Raw genomic sequence first — 15,174 nt, 5'->3', positions numbered from 1 at the left:
CCAGGGGTGATTTTGGCCCCCAGGGATATCTGGCACTCACTGGAGACATTTTTGGTTGTTGCAACTGGGTGGGTGCTACTGTCATCCAGTAGGCCCCAGGGACGCTGCTAAGTATCCTACAATGCATAGGACGGCGCCCGATACCAAAGAATTTTCCAGCCCCAAATGTCAATAGTGCCAAGACTGACGAACCCTGGTCGACCATCGAGTGTAATTTGTTTATGTTTGTCCAGGCCCCACTGGTGGACAGGTAGCTTCCAATCTTTCTAAAACAGCGCTGCACACTCACACACGTGCATCAGTCTGCAGAATAAACTAGCAGCAGAATTGCCGGGTCAGAGGGTATCCGCCTTTGCCATGTTGACAACTACAGTCCCTGATGGGGGGGGGGGGGGTTCTACTAATTTTTTTTTTTTTTTTTTTAGTTACCAGGGCCATTGTAAGACTAAGCCCAAATGTCCAGGGGTGGAGACTGAATGTGCCTATTTTTTCCATCCATCGGTATTCTGGTACTCAGGGTTGATAGCCGCCAGCTTAGACTCTGTGAACACTACGTAAACACTGCTGCCCCTGTGTGTGTTTCTTCTGAAGCCGTCTCACGACTCAGCTTCCCTGATGTGGAGCAGCTTGTTTACCTAATGTACCTACCAACTCTAGCTCATAACACACGTTGTAAATGAAACATGGGTGAAATCATAAAGGTGTTCCTGCAAGGCGGTCTTCTGAGATTTGGGAGAAGAGTGAAATTCTGCACTGGAAATTTACAAAGGAAAGAGCATATTCTCCTAAAACAGTTCTAACAGCTGATAGCACTTTTAAGATATCGTAGGTCCCCTATGTAACGATGAGATTCATACTCCTGATGCAAAAACCTAGTAATGAATGTGTGAGTCTTGCTACTAAATCAGACATTTACTTTACATGAGACATCCTGAATTTTAAGAACCTGAACTTTCAAAGACACAGCCATGGATAAAAGAAAAAGGTTGAATGTCACTTTCTTGAAAAATCACATGAACAGTATGGTACTTATTCAAAGCTCTCAGAAGTTCAGGTCAATATATCCAGTTTCAAACAAACCAGAGGCTGGATGATCAAGAGAGAAAAGGCAAATCAGTCCATCGGAACCAGCTACTAACCTTTCATTGATTTCATTTTCATTTCACTCTCACTTCTTTTGAACTTTCTCTTTTCCAAGGGCTGGAGGATTACCACAGACCACAGCCCCAAAGCCCTGCAACTCTGGGTTTTCATTTTAAATGCCAGCCACCCCGCCAAAAAGAGAAAAGGAAAAAAGGTAGTCAGCATTTGGCTCGAGAATGGAGTTATATTTGTTCAAGAGAAGCTGGTTGCTGACCCAGATCACTGCTAAGACTGGCTTTTGGTACTAAGTCTGGACATTCTCCTTGGATTCATTTTTCTAACCCATTTTTATTTCACTGCAGCAAACCCTGCACTATGGACATAAAGGTGGAAAACACACAACTTAGATTCTGACCAGATTTGGGTTCCCAGGAGTCACAGATCAATGCAAATGGTTTTCAGTCATCACCTCTTTCTGCCAAGCCCTCAAAATGGCCATTTCCAATAGATGGGAGAAAAAGCAAATTCCGTACTGCCAAATTAAATGAGTCGTGGCTCCTTACATAGGTCTTTCTGTACAGATGCTGGTGACTGCAAAATTGTTTCTCAAGCTTATCAAATAATGGGTCCTTACAACTATAAGATGAAGGGAGTTCCCTGGTGGTCCAATGGTTAGGACTCTGCACTTTCACTACTGAGGGTGCAGGTTCAATCCCTGGTCAGGGAAGTAAGATCCCGCAAACCGCCCATGAGCCCCAAAAAACAAAAACAAAAACTATAAGATGAAGAAGAGAAAATTCAAAGTATCAGCGTGTTCATCTTGAACCTGCATTCCAGAGTCGAAAGAAAACGTACCCAACCCCATTATCATTAGTAAGTTTCTTCTGTTTTGTTTTTGTTTTCATCAGTAAGTTCTATTCAACCACTGGACTTGGATTCTGTATACAAGCAGTGCAGGTCTCCCTGCGCTTTTACTGGTCGGGTACCTTCGTTTGGGTTTGGCAGGGGATGGAGTCTACTTACTTCTGTCCCTCTTCTCCCTCCCCTTGACCCTGTCATCTCTGAAGTCCCTCTCTCTGTCCCAGTCACCTTCTGACCACACCCTAGTTGATTCTTTTTCCTGCCACCTCTTCTCCCGGCCCCTGTCATGGTCCCGATCCCTCGTCCTGGAGTCCCAGTGTCTTTCTCGGGATCGAGATCGCTCCCTTCTCTCCCTCTTTCCCTCTCGAAACTGGTCGCTTTTAACAACTGGCAGATTAATGGGTTTTCGGAAAGGCCGATCCCGCCCCCCAAATCTCAGCTGCCCAGATTCCTTTTTCCCCCCCAGGCCTCCTCCAAGTCGCCGAGGAATCCACCCTTTGAGAGTCCTTTCCAGTTCATAGTCCACAAATATCTCGTGTTGGTCAATAACCAGGCCATCGGCGTCCCGGTAAGCTTTGAGCAGAGAACGCTCCTCTTTGTATTCGATGAAGGCGTAGCCCTTCGAAAAGCCCGTGACCAAGTCCCTCACCAGCCGAAGCCGCCGGATGTCCCCATAGCGGGAAAATACTTCCTTTAACTTCTCCTCTTTGGTCTGCAGGTTTAGTCTCGCCACAAACAGGGTGAGGAGGGGGTCTCCTGTGACGCCTTTGTTGGGGGCATATCGTGCCAGCATCGCCCTCCAGACAGCTCGATCATGTGGGTCCTCGTCAGTGCCATCAATGCTGCCAGCTTTAAGCGGGTCATACTCCCTGGCGATGGGCATCCAATCGTTCATGTTCTAAGGAGAAGCACGGCAAGCGTTTATGCAGCATCTACTGTGAGCTACGCATTCAATCCTTCCAACAACCCCATGAAGTAGATACTGCTTTTCGCCCCTTCTTCCAACAGGGAAGGAAGAGGGTTTTTCAGACTCTGTGGCCTCCCAGCTAGAAGGCAGGGGAGACAGTATCAGAGCCAGGCAGTGGGGCTCCAGAATGCTCGCACGCACTCCTCCACCAACCCTCCCTGGAAGAAGCAGAGGGCAACGTGCCTGAGTTTGATGCATACGTGTATCATCCAGCTTAGCCACGGTAGGGCACACACGAACTGTTATAACGTGGCAACACGGATCAAAATCCAGAATCAAAACCCAGGCTCACCTTTCAGAGACTTTAAAATGGTCATAGGAAAACCAGCCTGGGAACTTCTGTGGAAAAGGGCATCTTAAAGAACTCTTTATGGGAGTTCCCTGGCGGTCCAAGGGTTAGGACTCAGCACTTTCACTGCCGGGCCCCGGGTTCAATCCCTGGTTGGGGAACTAGGATCCCGCAAGCCACACGGCTCGGCCAAATATATATATATAAATAATGATAATAATAACATTAATAAAAGTTAAAAACTCTTTACTACCAAGAGTTTCAAACACATACCAGTGTAGACAATGGCATAACCTTCCATGAATTTCTCACCTGGCTCCAACCATGACCAACACCTGGCCTGTCTTATTTCATCTGTGCTCCCCACATTCCCGCTCCCAGATTTTTTTTTTTAATTTTTAAATATTTATTTATTTAGGCTGCACTGGGTCTTTAGTTACGGCACGCAGGATCTTCATTTCGTTATGCAGGATCCTTAGTTGCAGCATGCGGGACTTCTTAGTTGCGGCATGTGGGATCTAGTTCCCCGACCAGGGATTGAACCCGGGCCCCTTGCATTGGGAGTACAGTGTCTTACCCACTGGACCACCAGGGGAGTCCCTCCCAGATTATTCTGATAAAGACTTTTTAAAAAAACAAAACTACATGGGAAAATGGTGCTCTGAATGCAGCCTTTTGCATCTGTCAGTAAACAGGGAGCAAAGCCAAAATGACAGTGACCCAGCCGCAGGCTCTTTAGTTCAAAAGGAAGATGGGGGACTTCCCTGGTGGCACAGTGGTTAGGAATCCACCTGCCAATGCAGGGGACACAGGTTCGATCCCTGGTCCAGGAAGATCCCACATACTACGGGGCGGCCAAGCCCGCATGCCATAACACTGAGCCCACGCACTCTAGGGCCTGCGTGCTGCAACTACTGAGCCCGTGTGCTGCAACTACTGAAGCCTGCGTGCCTAGAGCCCGTGCTCCACAACAAGAGACGCCACTGCAATGAGAGGCCCACGCACTGCAACGAAGAGTGGCCCCCACTCGCCGCAACTAGAGAAAGCATGTGTGCAGCAACGAAGGCCCAATGCAGCCAAAAAATGTATATAAATAAATAAAAAGAAACTTTATATAAAAAAAAGGAAGATGGGATTTCTTCCCACTTCCCTAGCTCATAATCCATTTATGCTTTGGAGCTTGAGAACTGATTGCAATGGTAATTTTAGTTCAGCAAGCACACTGCAACTGTCATTCATTCCGATAGAAGATCTATGTTTGTTTGAAAGAGGGTGGGTAAGTTTAAGTCTGACACATGATAATTGATTCATGTGAATTTGCTGGAATAATTCGGTGCTTGCCAACATTTCAGACCCTGCTGGTAATCATGTGACTACCTCTGTAAAGCTTTAGAGCCAAGGCTGAAATATGTTCCTTAAAAACCAGGGCTCTGTCAAATATATCTGGTGATCTTCATTCCTAACAGCATCTTTCCATGATATTTATTAAAATGGTATCTATAGTTTTCCCCCCCTCTCTCAAATTTTCCTCAAGGATGTTTTTTGGTTTTGCTCTTCAGTTTATGGGTTATGTAGGGGGAGTGATCACAGTGGAATTTCTTTTCCCAGTAAAAAAGTAAAACACCTACAGAATAAAACCCGAAGTCAATGAACTCAAGAATTCTGACTCTCACTTAGCCTCTCCTCATATTCCATTGCAGAACCTATTCTCCCCAGGACTGCTCCTCATTCCTTGAACGTGCCCTAATCCCCTAGCTCTGTGTCTTTCCTGGTGCAATTTCCTCTGCTGGGAATATTCCCTTCCTTTCCACCTCCCACATCTCCACTTGTGGAAATTCTACTGGTCCTTCAAGTCCAGCTTCCAGCCTCTTCCCCATGAAGCAAATCCGTTGGTCCCACAGCTCATGGTACCTCTTCTGTCATACTGATCACGTTTTGCCCAACACACAATAAACACTCTTCACAATAAACACTCTTCAACCCAGTGTCTCCAGATCCTAGGACACTTCCTGATAAATGCTGGGGAACTGAACCAACTCCAAACAAAATTCACTGAACTTATTTTGGTCCAAATCAGACAAAAAGGACCACTTCATTGAAAACTGAAAGGCAGGGACTTCCCTGGTGGCACAGTGGTTAAGAATCCGCCTGCCAATGCAGGGGACACGGGTTTGATCCCTGGTCCAGGAAGATCCCACATGCCGCAGAGCAACTAAGCCCGTGCGCCACAACCACTGAGCCTGTGCTCTAGAGCCCACGAGCCACAAGTATGGAGCCCATGTGCCTAGAGCCCGTGCTCCGCAACAAGAGAAGCCACCGCAATGAGAAGCCCGTGCACCGCAGCAATGAAGAGCAGCCCCCGCTCGCCCAACTAGAGAAAGCCCACACGCAGCAACGAAGACCCAACGCAGCCAAAAAATTAATTATTTTTAAAAAGAAAGAAAGAAAATTGAGAGGCAGGACATTACACCATCTGCCACCAAATTGTAAAAGGAGGACATATATGCGTCTCATCATTAACAAGCAACTTTGGAGAAGACACCTCTCTGGTATCCTTATCAGTAAAAGGATGATAAACAACTAGAACAAGGGAAGGAGCATGAGAAGAGTGAGACGCTTTTGGTCCGGTCTGGGCTCTGCCTCTAACTCACTTTGTATCTTTTGTCTATTATGGCTGTAATTTCTCCACATGGGGTAAAAAAAGAGAGATCACTGTGTTGTTTGGATCTCTGCTCTGGTATTCTCTAAATGGACCTAAAATTCTTAAGATTCTAATCGTACTATCGCAAGGTTGCAGGAAAAACAAACAAACAAAAAAGAGACCATAATATAGTTAACCTGTATTGAACACTTAGGAGGTGCCAGGCACTGTGCTAAGCACTTAACTCCCCTCACCTCTCAACAACACCGGGACACACCCACTTCTATTATTGCCATTTCAGATGCCAAAGGTGAGATGCAAAAAGATTGTCTTTTGTCCCAAATCACAGAAGTAGCCCAGAGGGGGAGTTAGAACCAAGGGCTTTTATTGACTCCAGAGCTTGAGCTCTTAACTCTTTCCTTAGATAGCTGTCATAAAATATAAAGCTTGAGATGGGGATAGGAAAAAGCAGGCCACGTCTGGGTATCTGAGGCTGAGAGCCCCCTCGCAGGCAAGTGGGAAAGGAACCCGTCCCCATTCCACAGGAAAAGGTCACAAAGAACCACCAAATAAAGCTGACATTGCTGTACACAGTCAGAGCTCCTGTTCAAAGCTTTAAGAGTTCCTCAAATTAAACTCTGGAAAAAAAATTACAAAGGGATAAAAGATGAGTTTCCGGTTTTCTCCCTCACCTGTATGCTCCTATCAATACTCAATACCAAGAGAAGAGCGGGCTTCACAGCTTCTCGTTAATCTTTCTAGGTGTATTTCCTCCGTTGCGACATTGCATTGAGATTTTCTACCACCATCTCTCTGGATGTTTAGATTCTCGTCATTACTTCATAAACGGAGATGGGATGTGAGAGATGAATCGTCGGGGTTGGAGGTGAGTGGGGCAATGAACTATTAAAGACAGAAGTGTGGAAAGTGAAAAAGCACTGGATTGGGAGTCAGAACACCCAGGTGTGAGACCTAGTGTTAGCTTCGGCAAAATTTAAATCACCTGTTCAATGCTGCTAAGTGCCTCTTCACCGCGTTTTTTTGTGAAGATGAGAGAAGGTAGTGTCTTTGAAAGCGCTTTCTAATTATAAATTATTATACAAATAAAAGCTATTCTTGGGCTTCCCTGGTGGCGCAGTGGTTGAGAGTCCGCCTGCCGATGCAGGGGACGCGGGTTCGTGCCCCGGTCCGGGAAGATGCCACATGCCGCGGAGCGGCTGGGCCCGTGAGCCATGGCCGCTGAGCCTGCGCGTCCGGAGCCTGTGCTCCGCAACGGGAGAGGCCACGGCAGTGAGAGGCCCGCGTACCACAAAAAAAAAAAAAAAAAAAAGCTATTCTTAAGCAAACAAAGAAAGCACTCGTCCCCAGGCTGAGCCTGCAGAACGGAACAACCGGCGCTTCCCACCAGGTGGGAAGCAAACTGAAGGCTGGCGCCCAGAGCCGTCCGAGCACGCGCAGTGAGGCCGTGGACGCTAACGCGGAAGTCTCCGTGAAAAAGTCTATACTTCCGATTCCCCCCCCCGCCCCGCAGCGCCTACGTCTCGGCCGCCGGCCCTCAGGGCTGCCTTCCCCAGCCCGTCACCATCTGAGGGGGCACAGGACGGAAGGGGCCATCCTACCAACCCAGCTGTCGCCCCCGCTCCCGGCAACACAACCCCAAAAGGTCCCCCTTTGCCCGCTTTCAACATGGCGGCCCACGCACGCGCCGACATACCGTCCAGGCCGAATTCCCTCGTCCTTCTCGCCAGGGTGGGCCCTACTCCCACCAAACCGCTCCCGCTCACCTCAGCAAGGATCGGGCTTCCTTTCCCACGGGGCCAGGTGCCGAGCTCGAAGCGACGGAAGATTCTTCCTCCTTGACTGACAGGACCTTTACATCGGAGGTAGCAGATTCGTCACGGGCCCCGTTTCCGTTTTTGCTTTTGTTTTAACAAATTTAATCACATGCCTTGAGCATCGACTGCATATCGTCTCCGAAGAGAATGAACTTTCTGTTTCTGTAAAAATTTTCACGAAGACAGAAACTGCTAAATTGAACAAAAGTTGAAAGACGATCGAATGTGCAGCTAGTTGTCTGGGAGCCGCTGGATTTCTCTCCGTAGCGAGGAGGTGTTTCAGCGCAATGCGAGTTTTGGTTCTTAGGCTCGCTTTGAGAATTTGATTAATATTGTGGGGTTTTTTTACTCAGAAAATGCGTATGCCGGTTCACAAGGAAACTTTGTACGTATGTTTTGCCAGAGTTTTTCTAACCCGTAAATTTAACACGTTCGCTTTCCACACAAGCAAAACAGTTCTTCACAGTTTGGAGAGTTTACTTAAGAATCGCGTGGAAGCTGGTTTAAATGCCGTTTCCTGGGCCCCGCAGGGAATCAGTGAATTCAGAACCGCTGAATGAACCTCAAAATGACTCTTTGAGGACCCCTGCCTTTAGAGTCACGGTTAAGAAGCCCAGGTTTAAAACCTAAGCGTGGGAGGGAGAGGGGAGAACCGTGTGGTCAGTAAATCTGTGTAGAACGGGTAGATGTATGCATTCATATTATGCTGTGTTTCTTTTTTGTTAGGTCAAAATATTCGGGTAGATTACGACTTGTGGTACAACTTGAAATGTCTTGAGACAGTTGTGCTTTTCATGATGAGTCTCGTGATTTCTTCAGCCACTCATTTTCTGATTAATTCTTACAAGTGGGTCATTTCTGCGAACAGCTGATCTCATTTTGATTCCAGTCCTATTCTTAGAAGGTAAGCCAATGACCAGCTACTAAGGATGTATTACTGCTACCTAGTTTTTATCAAATCTTTATTATGTAGGTGAAGCATAGGTTCTGAATATCTATAGCTTTCTTTAAAGTACGTTCTCTTGAAATATATTAATAAAATGTATTGAGTAAAAAAGTGAGCAATATCTATAGTTTAAAATTTCATATTTAGGACTTCCCTGGTGGCGCAGTGGTTAAGAATCCACCTGCCAATGCAGGGGACACGGGTTCGATCCCTGGTCCAGGAAGATCCCACATGCCGCAGAGCAACTAAGCCCGTGCACCACAACTACGGAGCCTGCACTCTAGAGCCCGCGAGTCACAATTACTGAGCCCGTGAGCCACAACTACTGAAGCCTGGGCGCCTAGAGCCTGTGCTCCGCAACAAGAGACGCCACTGTTTGAAGCCCACGCACCGCAACTAAGAGTAGCCCCCCTCACGGCAACTAGAGAAAGCCCGCGCTCAACAACGAAGACCCAGTGCAGCCCAAAATAAATAAACATATTAAAAAATTAATTAATTAATTAAATTTTAAAAAGAAATATTGTGGTCCCAGTATCTCTGCTCTGCTGGCTTACCAACGGAAGGCTTCTGGGCAAAGTGCATCCACAGCACGAATGCTGCTGCAGAGTCTGAAGGTGCTGCAGACATCTTTTAATATGCTTGGTGGCCTCTTGAAGGGTCATCTGACAGGCATCTCCACGGCTGCCACATCTATATAATTAAAGTTTAATTATATACAAAATTACTTATATAACAAAATACTTTATAAACCAAGCAGAAGATCTGAAGGGCAACGTGAGCAACCCTACTAGAGATTTCTATAGAAGTTTCATATTAATACAATCTTTTTTTCCTTTTTCCAGTTTTATTGACATACAGCACTATATGAGTTTAAGGTGACTTACATACATCATGATCTGATTACCACAGTAAGTTTAGTGAGCATCTGTCATCTCGTAAGGATACAAAATAAAAGAAATAGAAAAAAAATTTTTTTCCCATACAGCAGTGTTAAAAAGATATATATCATATCATACATTACATCCCTAGTACTAATTTATAACTGGAAATAAGTACCTTTTGACTGCTTCCGTCCAATTCCCCCACCCCCAGGCCTCACCTCTGGGAACCACAAATCTGATCTCTTTTTCTATGTGTTTGTTTGTTTGTTTGTTTTGAAGTATAACTGACCTACAACACTATGTTAGCTCCTGGTGCACAATATTATGATTTGATATTTCTGTACATTTCAAACTGATCACCACCACACTAATACCATCTTAAAACAAACATTTAAAAAAACAAACAAACAAACATTTAGCATCACCTGCCAGACACTGGGCTAAGCTCACTTCACTCTCTCAACAACTCATTGCAGAGTGTATTGTTACCTTCCTGGGTGGAACAGAGCTGGCCTGGAGAGTATGGTGGAGGACATTAGTCCCTTGGCTGTAGTCTCCTTTAATGCTTCCCTCACCCACCTACACCACCTCCCCACACACACACCCCACCCTCCCACTCATCACCCTGAATAAACATTTCACCTAAGTTTAAAAAAAAAAAAAGTGTGCTGTTATGCAAACACCGACTGAAAACAAGTGCTCTGGGCACCACCCTTCCTGCAACCAAATTCTTTTCTAAAGACTTTCAGCTCCTAGAGCTGAAGTCACTGATCCAGGATTGCAGGCATTTAAGCCAAAAGAGAACCGGAAGAAAGACATACTGAATGTACCACTCAGGAAATTAATGGTGCCACCAGTATTCAGAAGAGCATGAGACCTCCTCTGCTTGATGTACCAAAATAGGACCACCAGATATTTGCTAATGGAACTTTCCTGTGGGTGGAATTAACCCCCAAACACTTATGGTTCCATTTTTATGAAGCATGACCCACCCACTACTTTTGTTTCCCACGTCATGTTTTCCTTTGCTTAACAGTGAGTTGGGCAATACCTTACTTTATGCTCTTTTTTTTTTTTTTTTTTGCGGTACCCGGGCCTCTCACTGCTGTGGCCTCTCCCGTTGTGGAGCACAGGCTCCGGACGCGCAGGCTCAGCGGCCATGGCTCACGGGCCCAGCCGCTCCGCGGCATGTGGGATCTTCCCGGACCGGGGCACAAACCCGTGTCCCCTGCATCGGCTGGCGGACTCTCAACCACTGCGCCACCAGGGAAGCCCCACTTGGACTTTTTAAAAAGCTTTGTTGTAGACATATTCTATGTGTGTTACTGATCCAGCTTTTCATATCTTGTACCCAAATAATCATATGAACTTGGGGAGTTTCTCATACTTCATATTCTGGAGATAAAGTAGTTTATAATAGGCATAGTAATAATAATAGCCAACACGTATTGAGCACTTACCGTGTGCCAGACGCTGTTCTAAAGCACTTCACGGCAGTCTTATAAAGTGGCTTCTATCCTTACCCCCATTTGATAGCTGGGAAGACTGAGCCCCAGAGAAGTAATTTCCTTGCCTAAGATCACACAGCTTGCAAGTGACAGAGCCAATCAAGATTTGAACAGTTGTGGTCTGGTCTAGAATCCACCTTGAACACTGTGGTAGCACTCATACTTTTTCAAATTTCAGGGTGCATGTGCATCAGAATTACCTAGAGGGCTTGTTAAAACACAGACTGGGGCTTCCCTGGTGGTGCAGTGGTTGAGAGTCCGCCTGCCAATGCAGGGGACACGGGTTCGTGCCCTGGTCCGGGAAGATCCCACATGCCGCGGAGCAGCTGGGCCCGTGAGCCATGGCCGCTGAGCCTGCGCGTCCAGAGCCTGTGCTCTGCAACGGGAGAGGCCACAGCAGTGAGAGGCCCGCGTACCGCAAAAAAAAAAAAAAAACAGATTGCTGGGGCCCACCCCTAAAGTTTCTGATTCAGTGGGTCAAGAATTTGCATTTCTGAAAAGTTTCCAGGTGATGCTGATGCTGCTGGTCTCGGAAACACACTTTAAGAACCTCTGCTGGGTGAAAAAAGAAACCGGCCCCAAATGGAATCACTTGTGCTAAGCCCTTAATATATAACTTCAATTTCAGCCTCTCCCAGGGGTGGAATTTTAAACCAATCAATCTGGAATTTCCTGATCATCCCTAGTGAGGTAATCTGCTTGATGGGCTCCCCACCTTCACCCCCAAGGGAAGGCGACCTTACCTGAAATAATCCTTTCTTTTGTTTATGACTTCCTTGTCTTATCCCCCTTTTCTGCCTTTAAAAACCTTCCATTTGTACAGCTCCTCTGAAGCTCTTTTCTACTTGCTAGATGAGATGCTGCCCAATTCATGAATTGTCAAATAAAGCCAAGGAGATCTTCAAATATACTCAGTTGAATTTTTTTTTTAAATATTTATTTAGGGGCTTCCCTAGTGCAGTGGTTAAGAATCTGCCTGCCAATGCAGGGGACACGGGTTCGAGCCCTGTTCTGGGGAGATCCCACATGCCGCGAACCACCTAAACCCATGCACCACAACTACTGAGCCTGCACTCTAGAGCCCACAAGCCACAACTACTGAGCCCGCGCGCCTAGAGCCCATGCTCCTTAACAAGAGGAGCCACCGCAATGAGAAGCCTGAGCACCGCAAAGAAGAGCAGCCCCGCTCGCCGCAACTAGAGAAAGCCCAACGCACAGCAACAAAGACCCAGTGCAGACAAAACTAAAATAAATAAATTTAAAATATTTATTTATTATTTTTTTTAATTTAGTCTGCTCCAGGTCTTAGTTGTGGCTCACGGGATCTTCATTGTGGCATGCGGGATCTTTAGTTGCGGCATGCAGACTTCTTACTTGCGGCATGCATGCGGGATCTAGTTCCCCGACCAGGGATCGAATCCAGGCCCCCTGCACTGGGAGCATGGAGTCTTACCCACTGGACCACCAGGGAAGTCCCGAATTTTGTTTTTTAACAGCTGTAATTCAGAATTGTTTTCATAATTTCCCAACGGAGAGAGAAGGGTCATGATTATCTACCAACAGATTGTCCAGTTCTATGAGGGATCTAAGAGTTAAGATCATTAACACTTGATAATAACAACCAGTGTCCATTGATGCTTATGATGTGCTGGACACTGGATGAGGCACTTTTCACAAATTATCTCGTCTAATCCTCACACCAGTTTTGGGGAATACTTTTATTTTTCCAAGTTGACTGTAGGAAATGGGGATTTGGAGATTAGAGAATTTGATCAAATTTATGTACCAGGAAGTAACAATTGTGAGGTTCAAGTCAAAACTATTTAACTCCACAGCCGTGTTGGCTACTACTTTACAGCCCTGGCACATAGTAGGCGCTCAGTAAATAAGTTGTCAAATGAATGAACAAAAGAATCTTTTTTTTTAATATCAAAATCCTAGTTACTCAATGGAAGACACTTTGACTTTTTTAAAGTGCGATTTACCAGGTTTCACTGTGTAACAAAGAAGGAAGGAAGATATGGTGCCTTAGAGGATCAATTTCTAGAGAAATTTCAAGGCAGAAGGAACTTTTGAAAAGGACAGTGGTGCAGAAGAGATTCATACCAGCAGTGGTGGCTGGGGATCCTGATGGTAAAAAATAAATGCAGCAACATTAAATTCTTTCTGATAAGCATTGCTCTGCGAAGGCTACATTCCAACAATGTTCGGTGGTTTTTAGTCTATTCACAGAGTTGTGCAACCATCACCACAATCTAATTTTAGAACATTTTCATCACCCCAGAAAGAAGCCCTGTCTGCATTAGCATGTACTCCCCCTCCTCCAGCTCTGGACAACCACTAATCTACTTTCTATCTCTATGGATTTGCTGTTGTGCACATTTCATATAAATGGAATCATACAATAGGTGGCCTTTGTGGCTGGCTTCTTTCACTCAGTAAAATGTTTTCAAGATTCATCCACATTGTAGCATCTGTCAGTGCTTCATTCCTTATCTCCTTACCAGCACTTTATTGAGGTATAATTTACCTAAAGGAAATACAGTGTTAAGCATACAGTTCCGCAATATTTCACCTATGTATGAACTCATGTGACCTTCACCAAGCTCAAGATGTAGCACATTTTCATCACCCCATAGAGTTTCCTCACATGTTAAAAGAAGGAAAACTGGTAAAGTACACATAAGATAAAATTTATTTTACAACCTTAACCATTTTTAAGTGTACAGTTCAGTAGTGTTAAGTACATTCATATTGTTGTGCAACCAAACTCCAAAACTTTTTCACCCTACAGAACTGATACTCTATACCCACTAAACAACAACCCTCCATTCCCCCTTCCCCCCAGCCCCTGGCAACCACCATTCTACTTTCTGTTTCTATGAGTTTGTACACTAGATATCTCATATAAGTGAAATCATATAGTATTTATCTTTTGGTGACTGGCTTAATTTCACTTAGCATAATGTTCTCAAGGTTCATCGATGTTGTGGCATGTGTCAGAATTTCCTTCCTTTTTAAGGCTGATTAATATTCCATTGTATGTATACACCACATTTTTTTTATCCATTCATCTGTGGACGGACATTTGGGTAACTTCCACCTTTTGGCTATTGTGAATAATGCTACTATGAACATGAGTGTGCAAATATCTCTTTGACACCCTGCTTTCAATTCTTTTGGATATGTACCCCAAAGTGGTATTGCTGGATCATATGATAATTCTATTTTTCATTTTATTTATTTTTTTTCTTCTTCTTCTTATTTTTTTATACAGTAGGTTCTTATTAGTCATCCATTTGATACACATCAGTGTATCCATGTCAATCCCAATCGCCCAATTCATCACACCACCTCCACCCCCACGCCGCTTTCCCCCCTGGTGTCCATACGTTTGTTCTCTACGTCTGTGTCTCAATTTCTGCTCTGCAGGGACTTCCCTGGCAGTCCAGTGGTTAAGACTCTGCACTTCCACTGCAGGGGATGCAGGTTTGATCCCTGGTTGGGAAACTAAGATCCCACATGCCATAAAGTGTGGCCAAAAAGAAAAAGAAATGCAATTGATATTTTATATTGCTCTTGTATGCTGCAACCTTGAGCTCATTTATTAGCTCTAGTAGTTTTTTTGTGGATTCTATAGCCTGTTAATATAGTGGATTACATAGATTGATTTTTTGTTAGTATTTATTTATTTATTTATTTTTGGCTGCTCGGGTCTTGGTTGCAGCTGCGGGATTTTTTTTTTTTTTTTTTTTTTTTTTTTTTTTATGGCTGTGTTGGGTCTTCGTTGCTGTGCGCGGGCTTTCTCTAGTTGCGGTGAGCAGAGGCTACTCTTCGTCGCAGTGCGTGGGCTTCTCATTTCGGTGGCTTCTCTTGTTGCGGAGCACGGGCTCTAGGCACGCAGGCTTCAGTGGTTGTGGCTCGCGGGCTCAGTAGTTGTGGCTCATGGGCTCTAGAGCGCAGGCTCAGTAGTTGTGGCTTAGTTGCTCCGCGGCATATGGGATCTTCCCCGACCAGGGCTCAAACCCGTGTCTCCTGCATTGGCAGGCGGATTCTTAACCACTGCGCCACCAAGGAAGTCCCTAATTTATTTATTTTTTACTTTTTTGGCTGCATCGGGTCTTAGTTGTGGCACATGGGATCTTCGCTGAGGCATGCGGGAG

General features: G+C 45.4%; 1 protein-coding gene across 2 annotated transcripts; it reads right to left on the bottom strand.

Annotated features, from left to right (window-relative positions):
* Positions 1-937: 937 nt before the first annotated feature.
* Positions 938-7,684, bottom strand: SNRNP35 (small nuclear ribonucleoprotein U11/U12 subunit 35). Of its 2 annotated transcripts, none has more exons than XM_082852677.1 (2): positions 7,626-7,684; positions 938-2,842 (listed from the first exon to the last, which is right to left on the bottom strand). In XM_082852677.1, the coding sequence occupies exon 2, from the start codon at positions 2,837-2,839 to the stop codon at positions 2,099-2,101; it is 741 nt and encodes a 246-aa protein (XP_082708803.1). In that variant the 5' UTR covers positions 2,840-2,842; positions 7,626-7,684; the 3' UTR covers positions 938-2,098. The 2 variants fall into 2 exon arrangements, with proteins under 2 accessions (XP_082708803.1, XP_082708804.1); XM_082852678.1 differs by having other exon boundaries at positions 7,556-7,642.
* Positions 7,685-15,174: the final 7,490 nt, after the last annotated feature.

Source organism: Leucopleurus acutus (genome assembly GCF_964270905.1).
Source record: "Leucopleurus acutus genome assembly, chromosome: 13".
In the NCBI taxonomy this organism is placed as follows: Eukaryota; Metazoa; Chordata; class Mammalia; order Artiodactyla; family Delphinidae; genus Leucopleurus; species Leucopleurus acutus.
Note: the sequence above shows the minus strand (reverse complement) of the source record. Positions and strands in the feature narration are given on the sequence as shown.

Excerpts from the sequence above, each read along its gene's own strand:
- SNRNP35 (XM_082852677.1), bottom strand. The coding sequence starts at position 2,839 with ATGAACGATTGGATGCCCATCGCCAGGGAGTATGACCCGCTTAAAGCT.